Below are 17532 nucleotides of genomic sequence, written 5' to 3'. Positions count from 1 at the left end.
CAGCAAGACAGATGTCTAGCTCATTTTGTCCTCCCCACAATCTGAAGAGCACATATATTGTTAGACTAAAAGACAACCTTGAGTCTGAACCTACAATTCCTTACTACAAAATTAGTGCCATGTCATGGGAAGTAAATGAGATGCTGGAAGAACCCATGAGTACTCTCTAATTTGGAAGGCTGTGGAATGGTTGAGAAGCATTTACGTTACTTCAGATCCCTTCTGCCAAAAGTATCTAGCCCAGCAAACCTACGAGCAAGCGTGGCCACACCCAGTGGGAAGCCAACTGGTGGCAGAGCTTCCACTGGTGTGGATTTTTCTGAAACACCAGTGGAAGGATGGGAATAAATAGGAGGAGCACAGAGGACTTGGGGGCAATGAAATTATTCTCTAGGATACTATAATGGTGGATACATTCACATACATTTGTCAAAGCCCCCAGAATATACAACACTAGGAGTGAACCCCTAAGTAGACTATGAACTATGGAAGACAATGGTGCACCAATACAAGTTTATCAATTGTAAACCTGGGCTGGGACCTTCCTTGGCGTGTCAGGCAGGAGTACCACAAGGAGGCTGGACACAGCCAGATCATTTACCTAACATGGAGGACAGAAGACATCATGTACAAAGATGTTCTTTGGTCTGTTAGCTTCAACAAATTCAAATAATTTTTATTATGATTTCGGAAGTTGCCTGCAGGCATCCTCTGTGGCAGCAGCCCCGCAGGTTCTGAGTCACTAAATTTATATCAGACAGAACTTAGATCTGAGAAGATTCTATCAGAATAGGCAGGAGGGGCAGGAAAGAGATGCTTACCATTTTAAGGTCAAAAAATAATCCTGAATAGATTATTTTTCTATGTTGAAGATAATAATAAAATACTCAAAAAGAGAACACTTTAAAAAAATATTTACTTATGATAACAATAAATTTCAGACAACATGTCTTGGTGCCTCAAATACGATTAAAGGGCATATGGGCCGGGTGCGGTGGCTCACGCCTGTAATCCCAGCACTTTGGGAAGCTGAGGCGGGTGGATCACCTGAGGTTAGGAGTTCAAGACCAGCCTGACCAACATGGTGAAATACTCTACTAAAAATACAAAAATTAGCTGGGTGTGGTGGCTCATACCTATAATTCCAGCTACTTGGGAAGCCAAATAAGGAGAATCACTTGAACCTGGGAGGTGGAGGTTGCAGTGAACTGAGATTGCAACATTGCACTCCAGCTGGGGCAACAGAGTGAGACTCCATCTCAAAAAAAAAAAAAAAATCAAGGGAATATGGATTTTAGGCACCAATAGATAAAGGTGAGATAAAATTGTCAAGTAAAGTGGAAAGGGAACTGAATGAGATTAGGAAATATTTTTTAAGTAGAAAAATAATGCAGGTATGGAATCGATTTTAGTAAACAACAGAATTGACACTGCAGAAAGGTGAGCCAATGATGTAGAGAAAAATTTGAGAATTTCTTCTAGAATGTTAAGGTGAGAGCCAAAAAGAATGAAAGAAAAGATGGCAGATGTTGAAGATAATGGAAAACCAATGTACAGATAATAGGGGATCCTGAAAAATAAGCCAAACAAATCAGAAGAGCATAGAAAAATAAAATTGACTTGCATCAAAGATCTCAATCTCAAATCTGTGATTCTGAAAAACAGAGATTTTGCACTTTTCTTTACCTTTGAAATGATTTTTTAAACAAACGTTCTTAAATCAGTAAACTTTATTTTTTAGAGCACTTCTAATTTTGCAGCAAAATTAAGTGGAATATAAAGAGGCCTCCCATATATGTCATTCCCCCACAAACATACAACCTCCCCCAATGTCAACATCACACACACAGTGGTAGAGTCTGTTACAATTGATGAACCTGTATTGGTGCCTCATTGTCTTCCATAGTTCATAGTCTACTTAGGGGTTCACTCCTAGCGTTGTATATTCTGGGGGCTTTGACAAATATATGTGAATGTATCCACCATTATAGTATCCTAGAGAATAATTTCATTGCCCCCAAGTCCTCTGTGCTCCTCCTATTTATTCCTCCCTGCTGACCCTTGACAACCACTGATCTTTTTATTGTTTACATGGTTTTGTCTTTTCCAGAAAGTCATATAGCTGGAATCCTACAGTATGTAGCCTTTCCAGACTGGCTTCTTTCACATAGTAATATGCATTTCAGTTTCCTTCAAGTCTTTTCATGGCTTAACAACTCATTTCTTTTTAGCCCTGAATAATATTTCATTGTCTGGATATACCACAGTCTATCCACTCGCCTACTGAAGGACATTTTTGTGGCTGCCAAGTTTGGGCAATTATGAACAAAGATGCTGTAAACATCCACATGCAAGCTTTTATGTGACATACGTTTTCCATTCATTTGGGCAAATGCCAAAGAGCATAATTGCCTGATCATATGGTGAGAGTATGTTTAGTTTTGTAAGAAACTGTCATACTGTCTTCCAAAGTGACTATACTCTGCATTCCCACCAGCAATATATGAGAGGTCCTGTTGCTCCACATCTGTGCCTGCATTTAGTGTTGTCAGTGTTTTGGATTTTGACCATTTCAATTAAGGTTCTGATCCTTGTTCAGTCTGTTTTTTGCCTTTTATTGTGTTTGTAATTTTTTGTTGAAAGGTGGACATGATGTATTATAAAAGAAACAGCAGTAAATAGTTCTTTGGTGATGTAGTAAGGTGTGGGAGAAGGGGAAGCATTCATAGTGCTATGATCGGTCTCTTTCTTTTGGTGAGCCTGTGCCTTAGGGCTGCGAATTTCACCAGTGCCTCTCATTTTGTTGTTGTTTTAATTATTATTATTCCTTTCTTAGGTGGGACAGAATGGCTAGAGGGGGTTGGAGTTGAGTATTTCCCTTCCTCTTGGTAGGTTAGGCAATTTTAAAAGCCCAATAGTTTAGGCTTGGGTAAAATAATTTCTCTTTAGGGGAGACCTTGTTAAGAATGGAGTACTCTAGTATATTTCAAAATGGCTACTTTTTTCCTCCTGGTGCTGAAAGCAGGAGAGGATTTTTCTCTGAAATTTCCTGTGAGAACCTGGTCTTAGAGCTCCTAGAGGTAAAAGTGGGTCCCCCTGGAGGATTTAACTTTCACACTTGTCCATGCTGGGCCTCCATCAACTCGTCAATTACAGTACTGGTTTTCCTGCCCCAGTACTGATTTCCGCAGAGGTTTCTGCTAGTAGCTTTTTACTTCAGTGAGTTATAATTCTTGTGTTTGCCTGCCTGTGTCTCCAATTTTCAGGGCAGCAGTTTGCTCTGTGAACTCACTTCACTGCCAAATCTAAGAGTTGTTGAGTTTCAGTTTGTTCAGCTTTTTACCTGTTAGTACTGACTTCAAAGCCCCCTACGTGCTGGACCAGAAGCTGGAAGTCAACAATAAAAATCAAGGTGTGATTTTCACCAAGAAAAATTATTTAAAAGACCAGTATTTATAAATATCTTGGAGGCTTTTTTAAACAACAGAATATTTAAAATCCTACCATTGGCCAGGCGTGGTGGCTCACACCTGTAATCCCAGCACTTTGGGAGGCCGAGGTGGGCAGATTGCCTGAGGTCAGGAGTTTGAGACTAGCCTGACCAATATGGTGAAACCTTGTCTCTTCTAAAAATACAGAAATTAGGTGGGTGTGGTGGCATGTCCCTGTAGTCCCAGCTCAGGAGGCTGAGGCAGGAGAATCGCTTGAACCTGGAAGGCGGAGGTTGCAGTGAGCCAAGATTGTGCCACTGCACTCCAGCCTGGGTGACAGAAAAAAAAAAAATTCTGCCATAAAATCATGAGCTATTCTACCACAAACTCATGAATTGTGAAATATTGCTAACAAGATTTGACAAGAAGACAATCTTTGACAATATAATGACAAGAAGACATTATAAAATTGAGAGTTGTTTCTAGATGAGAAGAGTTAATATTATAAACATTTTGAATTTCCCAGAATTAATTTGATTAATACTGTAGTAAGTAGATATAATTGTAGTAAATTTTTCAAAGAATGAAAAAAGATTTCAAAAGTTAATATGGAAGAATTACTAGAGCTTTGAATTACTAGTTCTTAAAATACATTATACAGTCACATGATTAAAACTTAGGAACTATTTCAGAAATATATAGATCAGTAAAAAAAAGACATTCCAGCATGAAGAAAATCCAAATACAATGTGATTTCATCTGATAAATAAGACATTTTCATACCATAGAGCAGTCTGCTCAATTCATGAACAGTTCTGGGACATTTGGTTAGCTATATATTAAAAAAAAACAAAAAACAGCTGCCTGGTGGGATTACAGGTTAATTTGGTTACTTTTATATTTTTCTGAGTGTGGATTAGTTGTAAAATCAGAAAACAGGATTTTTCAGAATGCATTAAATTCTGTTGATTAATTATGAAAGGGTTTTTTACCTTTATAAAGAAAATTTGCTAATGATTTAGATAAATGAGAATTTGATTTATAGTTTCCTTACTTGAAGTGTGATTTTTTTGGAATCCATATTGTTAGCTTAACAACACAGTAATCCAATCATGCCTTTAAAAATCCTTTCTTCTTCCTGAGGGCACATATAGATTTTTGTAGGGTCATCTGTTAGAGAAGCACAGATGCCGAGATGTTGAAGGTGTATTTGATGCAACGTTTAGTCCTTCAGGGCCTTCTTTCCTTTCCTCTGTCTACTGAGCCATTTGTATCACTTAACTCTTTGTTTTTCTCTGACTTGAAATGTCCTCCTCCAGCTGCCTGGCTGGTGATGGATATCTCCTGAGCAAAGCTGCTGCGGGGAAGACAGACAGGGTTGATTCCCACCTTGGCAGCCTACAAAAGCATTCATTTAAGGGACCTCAGGTGAAATGGAGCCGAGGTGATGTTTGAGCCCATTTTATTATTCTTTGGGAAATTTACCATCCTTGAGCCTTGATTTTTTTTTTTCATCTGTTCATTCAGCAAACAGTTGTGGCGCCCCTACTGTGCTAAACACTTTGAGACAGTGGGTGACAGACAGATAAGATCCTTGAACTCTTGCTACCTATGGATCTGAAATTGGAAATTCAATACTAAACCTAAGAGAGTTAGAGGAGAATTCCTTGTAACATTGTGCCTGGCATCTAGACCCAGTGAATGTTAACTTCTTTATTTTTTATTTTTATTTTTATTTTGAGACAGAGTCTCGCTCTGTCACCCAGGCTGGAGTGGAGTGTTGTGATCTCAGCTCACTGCAAGCTCCGCTTCCTGGGTTCACGCCATTCTCCTGCTTCAGCCTCCAGAGTAGCTGGGACTACAGGCACCCACCACCATGCCTGGCTAATTTTTTGTATTTTTTAGTAGAGACGGGGTTTCACCGTGTTAGCCAGGATGGTCTCGATCTCCTGACCTCGTGATCCACCTGCCTCGGCCTCCCAAAGTGCTGGGATTACAGGCGTGAGCCACCACGCCCGGCCAATGAATCTTAACTTCTTTTACTCTTTCTTTATTCTGTGAAACTGGACCAAGCATAACATTGTCTAATCTGTACTTCAAGCTCTCTGGAGAACACACTTCCTCTTTTCACTCTGTGAGTCTGTTCTGTTGCCTTGTATACAAGAACTCTTGAATGATGTTCCCAGCAATTGCTTGCCTGTCACAGATACTGAAAATGAAACATATTGCTCCTGCAAATCCCAGTGTTCTTAATGAGAATAGGCTTAATTAGCAGCTAGAGAGACTGAGGGTTATGGGGTTGGTGCAGATTGCTTGAGGTTTCATGGAAGAGCCTCTTCCTGAAGCATATAGTTACCTGCTTTCATTAGTTCAGCATCTAGGTCAGCTTTCTTGTGCTGTTGCCATGTTTGCCCCAACCTGAACACGTAGGCTCTTCTCTCCTCAACTAAGTGCCTCTTCTAAGGATCTCCAGCCTAGAGCAGCTGCACAGGGAGGAACCTTAGAGATCGTATGACTTGAGCAAGCAAGTTCGGATAAGTGACATGCTCAAAAATACGGTTAATGACAGAGTCTACATTCTGCTCAAAATGTACTTCTATTATGCCAGGCTGTGAGTGATTCCATAGAACTGAAAGCTGTTCTCCTTGGAGGACAAAACATTCCAGATTTCAATGCAGCATTGGGTCACCCAATCTCATAGACAACTGAATATAGTGAAGGATTGATAACACCATTAGATCTGTGTGCAGTTTTGCATGAGTCCAGATTTTGCCAAGTTTTGAGTCAGCAATCCTTTCCCTGTGCACCTGTCTTATCCAAGCTTCCTCCAAATTGGTGCATTTCCATCTCTTTCCCATATGCTTGTGATCAACCAATCAGTATTGAGTCAGTATTGAGAATGAAGGGAAGCAGACCAGTGGAATGATCAAAGAGAAGAAATGGCATTATCAAAAGAGCAATAGCACAATGTGTGCTTGGAGCTTGCTTCAGAATAGGGGCACAAGCTGTAGAGATGGATGGAACTAATTTGCACATCACTCCTCTACACCAACTTTGACTTTAGCTGTGGTCCAAATGTCAAAATCTCTGGGGAAATGACTGACATAGGTGTTCTTTTCAAACTTACGCATTTTTCAGAGCTGTGGTTGACAAATATGGAAATGCCCATGGAAAGTTTGTATCATATCAAGTGTTAAAAAGGAGATTAAGCAGTGTTTAAGGCTCTTTCTCATATGATGTGTTGACTTATGCATTAGCCACTCTCCGTTGGTTTATGTTTTACCTTGGTTGTATATTTTACCTTGCACAGGACCAGCTCTCAGCTGATATGTACAGTTTTGTGGCCAAAGAAATTGACTATGCAAACTACTTTCAAACGGTAAGTGCCCAGAAAGGTGAGATTGCTTAAAGGCTGTTCGTAGGAGAAGGGAATGTGGGCATGGAATTAAGAGTCCCTTAGTTGATCACATCATAGAAAAGGGTGGGAGCTTTGACCATTTTACTAGTGAATAAATCCTGCCATGCTCCTGATATGGATTTCTCCAAAAACCTTAGAATAAAACTCAATCCCATCCCTCGGGATTATTGCAACTCAGTCCACTGATTCTCAGCCAGGAATAATTTTGTTCCTTCCCTTGGTGGGCAGTTGGCAATATCTGGAGACATTTTTGATTGTCACAGTTGTGGAGGGAGGTGCTACTGGCATTTAGAGGGCAGAGGCCAGAGATGCTTGTAAATATCCTGCAGTGCACAAGACAGCCCCCACACCAATGAATTATCCAGTCCAAAATGTCAGTAGGGCTGACATTAAGAAACTGTGGTCTGTGCTAACAAGGGGCTTGAGAAAAATAGGAAGGCAATTCCTTCCCCCTGCACATTTTCTTTTTTAATCTAGATTTTATGAAAGGCAGTGACTGATAGGTATATGATGATTGATGTGGCCTGTTGGCCTGCCTCTCACCAATCAAAGTGATATAGACAGTAAGAAACAGGATCTGAGTCATCTAAACTTGAATAAACTGGTACAAATAATTAAGACCCAGGTTGTTTACCAGGGTAAATGCAAAGCAAGTCAAAAAACTTTGAGAGAGAAAAAAGTTCAAATAAAAAAAAAATCAGTTATGCTCACCTGCCTTTAAAGTTGGGAATAAAAGGCTAAGACCTAAAAGCTCTTGATTTATAATCGGGGAAGGAAAGGAATGATAAGGAAGGAAGGTAAGGAGAGGAAAATCAAGAAATTCTGCAAAGTTTAAAATGCTTTGATAAGTATGGTCAAACAACTGTGGGCTGTTAGAAATTTTCCAACATTTCATTAGTGGTTCAGAATGCAGAGAAGCCCCTTCTACTGGAAAAGGAGTTGATATGCATTACTTCCAACTTGGAAAGTTTAATTAATTAATTTATTTATTTTTGTTTTTTGAGATGGAGTCTCGCTGTGTTGCCCAGGCTGGAGTGCAGTGGCGTGATCTCAGCTCACCACAACCTCCACCTCCTGGGTTAAGATGATTCTCCTGCCTCAGCCTCCCGACTAGCTGGGACTACAGGCGCATGCCGCCATGCCCAGCTAATTTTTGTATTTTTAGTAGAGATGTGGTTTCACTATGTTGGCCAGGCTGGTCTGGAACTCCTGACCTCATGAGCTACCTCACCTCAGCCTCCCAAAGTGCTGGGATTATAGGCGTGAGCCACCGTGCCTGGTGGAAAGTTTATTTTAAAGTGGTAGAATTTTTTCAGGTGTATTCCATTGGTTGTATTCATGAAGGTAATATTTAATTTTAGAAACTCAAAGACATTAGAGTTTTACTGATGACCTCATTGACATTCCAAGCTTTACTAGACAGCCTAATTGTCATTCGGATACCATTTATTTCAATATTCTGATTTTTAAAAAAGTTTGTATTAGTTTTACTTTAATTTTACTTAGGGATATTAGTGTCCACCCTTCACAACAAGCCTTCAAGCAGATTAATTTCCTCTCTTCCTTATACATGCCCAGTTTTGGGGAAGGGATAGGAGGAGTCAGTAAACAAATGAAGTAACTAGTGTTTATGAGTTTCATCTGCTCTTATCAACATGTTGGCCACTTTTAATTAATGGGATGGTCAAAATAGAATACTTTGAAGGAATTTGTTCTTTGGACTGCATCATTTTCACCAAAGCAATCCCACCTCCAGGGTATTTGAAGAAGATTGCAGATCAAGCCACAAGTTTTCTGATCAGTTATATGTTAAACTAACTTTGCAGAAACAAAAGATGTATACAAGTTAATGACATTTAAGTCGTACATATCTCATAAGTAAATTATTTTTCATATTTATTTCAACAAATTTGTTTCTATTTTAAGAGATGGGGTCTTGCTGTGTTGCCCAAGGTGGTCTTGAATTCCTGGGCTCAAGTGATCCTCCAGCCTCAGCCTCCTGAGTAGCTGGGATTACAGACATGAGCCATCACACCTGACTCAGTAAATGTATTTCTAAATGTGTTTTCCATTTCCACTTGCTACAGTTACCCCTTTCTTTGTTGCCTTTTGCACTGAGGATGGGGTGCCAGAGGAAGAAGGGTGGTGATAAAATCAAGCTCTCTAAGCCACGTTCCAGCTCTTCAGAGCTCCCCCTATTCCTGTCTGGTTCTCCTGCTTCCCAAATTTCCACTTGTAGTGACTTTGTTGTTATGGAGGCTAAAGAGGAAGCATGCTCATTATTTTAGGTAGATTGGAGGAGGGAATGGGTGACTACCTCCTTCCGCATGTGGAAGCACCTTTCTGCAAAATGCTTTGCATGCCATGGCAGCCTGTGTCCTTGCCCCTCACTAAGGGTGATGCTTGCCTTGTGTCTTCTCAGCTAATAGAAGTGCAAGCTGAATACCACAGGAAGTCCCTGACACTATTGCAGGCTGTATTGCCTCAGATCAAAGCACAACAGGGTAAGTGCAGGCCTTCCCTGGAGAAGGGAGGGCCATGGTGCCTGCTTGCCTTCCCGGATGAGATGAATTCCTTGTATGTCGTTGGCCCTAACACTCTGCCCAACAGGATCACCTGTAGATGAGCCTTTTGGACTTACTTCCAAACTGGTGCCTTGAGTCGGGGGTGCGTAGGGGTGCCCGTAGAACATTAACCCCAGTGGCCCTGGACGCAGTTGGCTGGCCATCCCCCACCACCCCCTCCAGTCCTCCTGTCATCCCTAAAACCACAGAATGGAGGCTCAATTGGGCCTCCCTTTCTTTGGTAATCTTAGGAGAATCTGGACGACAAAGGAAAGCGAGATTCCAGCATGAGTGAACTTGGCGAACAGCTGACTGACTCTTTCTCACTCCTCCCCTCAGAGGCCTGGGTAGAGAAGCCTTCCTTCGGGAAGCCGCTGGAGGAGCACCTTACCATCAGCGGCCGGGAGATCGCCTTCCCCATCGAGGCGTGTGTGACCATGCTGCTTGAGTGTGGGATGCAGGAGGAGGTAGGGCTGAGCACAGCCACACACCGCCCCGGGCAGGTCTCCTCTTCCACGAGACAGAGCTTACAGGATCCTCTCTCCTGTACCATCTCCACTCCAGCCCCCACGAATCCAAATGGCTTAAGACAGTGGCTCAGACCCATCTTCTGCAGAGCACAAATTGATCCTGCATTTTACCGTGAGCCTTCATTTGACAAGAAGAGAGAATTGTGATGGCCATGAGGAACGGATGGCCATATTCTAGCCATTCTTTCCCCTGGTTTAACATGTTTGGATAATTTGGGCATTCTGCTATTTTTTTTTTTTTCTTTTGAGACAGAGTCTTGCTGTGGCACAAGGCTGGAGTGCAGTGGCGCGATCTTGGTTCACTGCAACCTCTGCCTCCTGAGTTCAAGTGATTCTCCTGCCTCAGCCTCCCAAGTAGCTGGGACTACAGGCGTGTGCCACCACGCCCAGCTAATTTTTTTTTTTTTTTTTTTTTAGTAGCGATGGGGTTTCACCATGTTGGCCAGGATGGTCTTGATCCCTTGACCTTGTGATCCACCCGCCATGTCCTCCCAAAGTGCTGGGATTACAGGCGTGAGCCACGGCGCCCGACCCTGCTGCTGCTATTACTACTCCTTCTCCTTTCTCCTCCTCCTCTTCATCTTCCTTCTCTTCTTCTGCCTCTTCCTCTTGCTTAATAAGTTACCTAATTTTAGGTAATTTTAAAGGTTAAGGCTCTTAAACTTTTTTATCACAACTCTTATAGAGATCCTGAAAATATGATTGATAGATATATTAGAAAGTACTTTTTAAGAGCTACATGTAAAAAATGTCTATGAGAAATTTTTTTTTTCTTTTTGAGATGGAGTCTCACTCTGTCACCCAGGCTGGAGTACAGTTGCAGGATCTCGGCTCACTGCAGCCTCCGCCTCCTGGGTTCAAGCGATTCTCCTGCCTCAGCCTCAGAGTAGCTGAGTTTACAGGCATGTGCCACCATGCCTGGCTAATTTTTGTATTTTTAGTAGAGACGAGGTTTCAATATGTTGGCCAGGCTAGTCTTGAACTCCTGACCTCAAGTGATCTGCCCACCTCCGCCTCCCAAAGTGCTGGGATTACAGGCATGAGCCACTGCACCTGACCCAAGAAGTTCTTGATAAGTGTTGTTTTATTGCTGTGTAAATCATTTCCTGGGAGATAGATCTCATCTTTGGTTTCTTCCATAGACTATTTTAATATCTTTACTCCGTCTTCCTTTGATCTGATTAGCCAATCAGTATTTATTTAGGGCATGCTGTACATGTTTTATTGAGCAAAGTATGAAATAGTGAGATAGGAGACTTATAAACTTATTGCCGGAGATGAGTCTAGCATCTCTCAGTTAAGCCTAATTCATCCAGAACAGTCTGTAAGTCGCTAAGGGAGCACTAAGTTATATGGGACAAAGTAAGGGCTATGGATGAGAAGGAAGCCAGTGAGCATGCGGGTGTATGTGGCATGCTTCCTGTAGGCCAGCCTGTTCTAGATGCTGGAAATTCGAAAAGGAATGGGAATAAATGTGTATTTTTAACACATTTTATATGCCAGGCATTTGCATGTTTGTTATCAAATTTTTTAGCTTAGCTTAGCTTAGCTTATGAGACAGGGTCTTGCTCTGTTGCCCAGGCTGGAGTGCAGTGGCACGATCTTGGCTCACTGCAACCTCTGCCTTCCAGGTTCAAGCGATTCTCCTACTTCAGCCTCCCAAGTAACTGGGATTACAGGCTCCCAGAGCCTGTAATGGAATTTCAGCATGCTGGCCAGGCTGGTCTTAAACTCCTGACCTCAGGTAATCCGTCCACCTCGGCCTCCCAAAGTGCTGAGATTATAGGTGTGAGCCACCGCACTGGGCCTCAATTTAAAACCGAAAAGGTCTCTACCATCCCTGAGAGAGAGTTTCATGGAAGAAGATGAACTGGACCTTTTCTTTCCCTGAAATTTTTTAAAAAATTATGGAAAACCATAAACACATAAAGATAACATAATGAGCCTTACCACTCAGTTTATGGGCATTCTTGTTACGTTTCTGCCTCCATTTCCTGCCCCCAAACCCCTGCCTTGGATATTTTGAAGTACGACCTAGACATTATATCATTTCATTTATAATACTTAAGTATGTATCTCTGTAAGATAGCGGATGTTTTAAAATATAATTTTTGGCTGAGCACAGTAGTTCACACCTGTAATCCCAGCAGTTTGGGAGGCTGAGGTGGGAGGATCGCTTGAGCCCAGGAGTTCAAGACCAGCCTGGGCAACATAGTGAGATGCTCTCTAAAAAAAAAAAAAAAAAAGAAATTAGTTAAAAAATATAATAGGCTGGGCTTGGTGGCTCACACCTGTAATCCCAACACTTTGGGAGGCTGAGGAGGGCAGATCACCTGAGGTTAGGAATTCGAGACCAGCCTGGCCAACATGGTGAAACCCCGTCTCTACTAAAAATACAAAAATTAGCCAGGCATAGTGGCACACGCATCTGTAATCCCAGCTACTCAGGAGGCTGAGGCAGGAGAATGGCTTGAACTGGGGAAGCGGAGGTTGCAATGAGCCGAGATCACGCCACTGCACTCCAGCCTGGGCAATAGAGTGAGACTCTATCTAAAAAAAAAAAGTAATTAATATTCCCCAAAAAGTAACAGTAACCTATTAGAATCATCAAATATCTAATCAACATAAACTGGTTTTTGAAGAGCAGTACCTTTGACATCTCCCAGCTCCCTTCTCTGCCCTTTCTGGGCTACTCCATTCCTCAACAGACCTCGCTCTGTCACTTGCATTTTTTCCCTGTTTTGTGTCAGCAATTTACTTTTAGTAACAAATAGGTTCAAGTTTCCCCTAGCCTAAAAAAATATATCTCTTTTCAACACAACCACAGCCTCATATGTCTTCCCAATCTCTTTGGTTTTGTTTTTTATGCTACCCAATTTCTTAAAATAGCTCTCAACATTTGCAGCTCCTGCATCTTTGCCACCACCTACAGATCTTCCTCTGGTGTGGCTTCGCCCCTGTCACTGGGCTAAAACTGTCCTCCGGGATCCCCAGCAACCCCCAAATTGCCAAATCCGATGACTTACTGCCAGCCTCCTTGGCCACAGTGCTGCCTGGTGTTCCTAATGTAACCATCCTCGAAACTTCTAGTTCCTTTGGCCCTCTGGTTCCCTCTGGCCTCTGACCACAGGGGCATCAGGGTCCTCTGTTTGGCACCATGGTCCCACCCTGCCCTGCTAGAGATGCTCCTCAACCTCAGTGAGGACTCCCCCTGTGAAAAGGCTTCACTCGTGCTCACTGCCATCCTTCAGCATTTCCTCTAACACCCCCGAAACAGGACTCATTAGCTAATATAACAATCCCCTCCTCCACCTAGTTTTTATGCTTTGCTCAGTTACACAATCAAAAATCTAAAGGCTTATCTGTGACAGCTCTGTTTCCTTCTCTTTGGCATTTTCCATCACCAAATCCTATTGGCTCTTCTTGCATGGCAAGGGCATGGTTTTATGAAGATCTGAGTGACTCCTTTCATGTATTCTGCAGTTGGCTGTCTTTGTCGTAGCAGCCTTACTGATACACTCGTCCAAACATGTTCATGTAGCTTCCTCACATATATGCCCAAAGAGCTTTGCACATGTGTGTATCTGATGTACCCTATATTGAGAAGGGAGTTAGTGATCCTAGCAAGGCATAAGCTTGATATTCCAGAGTAGGAACACTTTTTCTAAAGGAAATTGGAAGTCTATATGGCCATAAAAGATTAAAGGAGTAAGGACTGTTCTGCCTGCTTGTTTATCAGCCTGTGGGTTGCATTACAGAATGCAAGGAACTAAGATGAAACAGAAACCGATAGGTCTTTAACCCGTGAGTCACTTACCTGTGACGTGGAGGTTTCTTTCCAACTCTGACCTGCATTCATCTTCTCTTCCACACAGCCCTCTCCTCTTCTCTTTCGCTTCATAGCTCCCTTTCACTCTCTAAGGTGCAGTGGTTCACTTGGAAGAAATGGCAGTGATTTGAAAATAACTCTTGAGAACGGAATGCAGAGGAATGGAAGGAGGCTACCTCACAAACCACCCCACCCAGTCTGCCCTTCCCCTGAAGGCATAGACTTTATTTGATTCTAAAAGTGTAGGCCGGGTGCTGTGGCTCACGCCTATAATCCCAGCACTTTAGGAGGCTGAGGCAGGTGGATCACTTGAGGTCAGGAGTTCAAGACCAGCCTGGCCAACATGGCGAAACCCCATCTCTTCTAAAAATACAAAAAATTAGCTGGGCATGGTGGCGGGTGCCTGTAATCCCAGCTACTTGGGAGACTGAACACGAGAATTGCTTGAACCCGGGAGGCAGAGGTTGCACTGAGTCAAGATCGGGCCGCTGCACTCCAGCCCAGGCAACTGAGCCAGATTCTGTCTAAAAAACAAATAGACAAAAATAAAAAGTATAGCCCTGGTTCCTCCCAACACACACACACACACACACACACACACACACACACACACACACACACACACACACACCCTGTAGACCTTCTCACATTCAACTTACCAGACTGACCAGGTCTTAGTCGAATTCTTCTCCAAGATTTATCTTACACGTACAAGAACAAGATGTCTAAGTGCCCAAGGTTCATTTATCCAGTAAATAGTTACTGAGCCAGTGTGATGAGCCACCCCTGCCTGAGGCTGTGGGGACACAACAGTGGGTAAAGCCAGTTCCTGCTCTGAAGTTGCTTATGTGCCAAGAGGGAGACATTGAGAAAGCAGGCAACTGGGGGATTGGGAGATGGTGTTGGGCAAATGCATGTAAGAGGTTTTGGAGAAAAGAAGCAGGCAGTTGCGGGGTCTCTGCGCTTTGATGTTGTACCTTGGAGTTGCTGTGCGCTGACCCTCTGTCCTGTTGGTAGGGACTCTTCCGAGTAGCCCCCTCTGCCTCCAAACTGAAGAAGCTGAAAGCGGCCCTGGACTGCTGCGTGGTGGATGTGCAGGAGTACTCGGCAGACCCCCATGCAATTGCAGGTGGGCACCTCTCAGCGCTCCTGTGTGCCATGGAGGCTCACAGGGAAGGGGTAGAGGGGAGGCTGTGTGGCTACAAGTCCAGGACACTCAAGTCAGTGGCTGCCCAAAGCACTTCAGATGTGTCCACTCAGTGCCCAGTTTCAGGGCTGGGTGCTCTGGCCCCTTGAAGGAAGGCCTCCCTGCATGCCAAGGGAAGACGAGGTAATCGTGGGAAGTAAGAGGGGCCAGGTCCCCTGTCAGAGCCTCATACCCATTTCCATAGGAAGCTACCATTTGCTGTTGACATGGTGGTCAGGAGGCCCATCCCCAGATGGAACCCACATAGGCAGTGCTGGCTGGTGGGTCTTGCCTCTGCCACATCATAACAGTTCACAACCAATATTTCATTCATGCCTAGGAGCTTTGAAATCTTACCTCCGAGAGTTGCCAGAACCTCTTATGACCTTTGAACTCTATGATGAGTGGATCCAGGCTTCCAAGTGAGTACCCCTTGTTTTGGAATGTCCTGTGAGTTACAGTTTATTTGGGAGTATGTGCTGAAATTATAGAAGCATGTAACCTATGATCTCGCAACCCCGTTTCTTGATCTCTGCCATGAAGGAGTGCTTATACATTTGCCCAAGGAGGCAGGTCCAGGGATATTGATGGTAGCATTATCTGAGATAGCAGAAGCCTAGAAGTCACTAAAGATTCATTGGAGAAGGGGGTTGGGAAGTGGCTAAGTAAACTGTGGAGTGTCTGTACCATCGCACACTCTGGAACAATTAAAAAATAGGTAGAGTTATTCATGCTAACATAAATAGATATGAAAGCAAGTTAACAAGGACTCCTGTGACATTCTATTGTTATAAAAACGAAAACAAACACCCAGCACACTTAAAACAATAGAATTTTAAAAGGACCTATATTTGTGTGTAACTGTATAAAAGAAAGTTCTGGAAGGGCTCACATAGGCTGACAGCAGTGATTCCTCCTGGCCAGAAAAGTAGGACAAGTGAGTGGGCATAGAGTCTTTACCCTCATCTATAATAGCTGAATATATTTTAACAATAAGTAATAATGAACTTAAAGGGAGGTCACGTGTCATGACATGTGGGCAGCAGCAGCCTCTCTTTCCCCTCCTGAAGATGCGCCCAAGGGAGAGGCCGCAGCCCAAAGCCAGGCGCAGGGCTGTAGCAGTGTGTCGGGAAGAGTACAGCTGCATGGAGCAGGCAAAGCCGCTAGCCCTGATGCATGCTCTGGCTCCCACGCATGGTTTTTGAGTCCTGGCTTATTTCCTCGGTTATGCATGCATTAGGATGGCATTGTATGTTCTTTTGGGCATAGGTAAGAGCTGTCTTAAGTAAATAGTATTGTTTGGAGGAATGTACTTTTACTGAGCGAATGGACCCCCACACAACAGCAGGGTGGGAGAATTGCTACCAGCACAAAGATGGTGGAGACAAGGGTAGAGATAGTCTAGGTGGGAGATGAAGGAGGGAGAAGAATGCTTTCTGAGAGCAGGACTAGAGCAAATAGCCACCTTAGCTAGGGGCCTGTGAAAGGAAATGATTTCTAGAGATTTCTAGTCATGGGATTTAGTTGTTGGTGTGTTCCATGAGGAACAGGTGTTGTTTCTCATTACCTGTCAGAAACAACAGTGAAATATGTGTCTGATGCTGCTCCTTCTACTTTTTGAAGAACTGGGCCTGAAAGAGACCCACCTGACCTGGAAGGGAAGCCAGGCTCAAATGTGTAGAGTGAGAAAAGCCAACTCCAATCAAGTTGCATAATGGTATTTTATTTCCAAAGCAGAATGGAGATTATGCACTTCAAAAGGCTGGCTGAATATATGGTTCTCTTTTATCTCATTGTGAAAAGGGAGTGCTGCGTTTCATGACATTAATAATTACAACTGTTACCATTTATTGAGTGCTTATTAGAAACTTGACATTGTTTTAAGCTCATTGTGTGTTTTTAACTCCTGTAATTTTGACAAGAACCCTATGAAGTGGGGTGTGCTGTTTCTCCTATTTTACATTGGAGGAATTTGAGGTATTGAACAGGTATGTAACTACAGGTTACCTGCTGGCTAATAAGTGGCAGAATGGGAACTTGAATCCAAGGAGTCCGGTTTCAGGGCCTTTACACTTAACCAGAGCACTTTTTGCCTCTCTAGGACAAGAATGTGGTCCTAGGGATGAAGCCAAGTGAGAACATATCCTTTGATGGAAACTGTCACTCTTATTATTTATTGGATATATAAGTGATCTTGATGATATACAGTTAGATAAAGGCAGGATAGCTTAGTGCTTCAGGACCTATCCAGAGATACTCCTGTTCCCACTTCATTTGCAAATGTGTGTCTCCATTAAGAAATAGGAATGATCCAGATGACTCAAAGAGGTCAGTGTCTTTGAACCAGGGAAAAACAAGAACCTGTTTCTACCACTGGATGACATGCATGTAGTACCTAAGATCACTTCGTCTAAACCAAGTAATTTTGCCTAGAACAGTGATTTCCAACCCTCTGTGTGCATCATTATGTCCTGGGAAGCTTTTTAAAGATACTAATGCATGAACCTTTTTTTCAGAGATTTCGATTGAATTGGTCTGGTTTCTGTGATTCAAAGCTCCCAAGGCTATTGGGTT

At 43.0% G+C, this 17532-nt stretch overlaps 1 protein-coding gene across 9 annotated transcripts in view; it reads left to right on the top strand.

Moving 5' to 3' along the window:
• The window catches only part of ARHGAP44 (Rho GTPase activating protein 44), a 201795-nt gene that overhangs the window by 144856 nt on the left and 39407 nt on the right, over positions 1–17532 (top strand). For all 9 annotated transcript variants that reach the window (XR_010153019.1, XR_675347.4, XR_010153018.1 and 6 more), the window contains 5 exons: positions 6742–6810; positions 9272–9353; positions 9753–9880; positions 14790–14901; positions 15299–15380. Coding sequence is in view for 6 of the 9 variants with exons in the window: in XM_003315629.5 (XP_003315677.2) it covers positions 6742–6810; positions 9272–9353; positions 9753–9880; positions 14790–14901; positions 15299–15380 (473 nt within the window). In the remaining 3 variants the exon portion in view is untranslated. The remainder of the gene's footprint in view (positions 1–6741; positions 6811–9271; positions 9354–9752; positions 9881–14789; positions 14902–15298; positions 15381–17532) is intronic.

This window comes from Pan troglodytes, chromosome 19, assembly GCF_028858775.2.
Source record: "Pan troglodytes isolate AG18354 chromosome 19, NHGRI_mPanTro3-v2.0_pri, whole genome shotgun sequence".
Taxonomy (NCBI): Eukaryota; Metazoa; Chordata; class Mammalia; order Primates; family Hominidae; genus Pan; species Pan troglodytes.
This window is presented reverse-complemented; position numbering and strand designations above follow the sequence as displayed.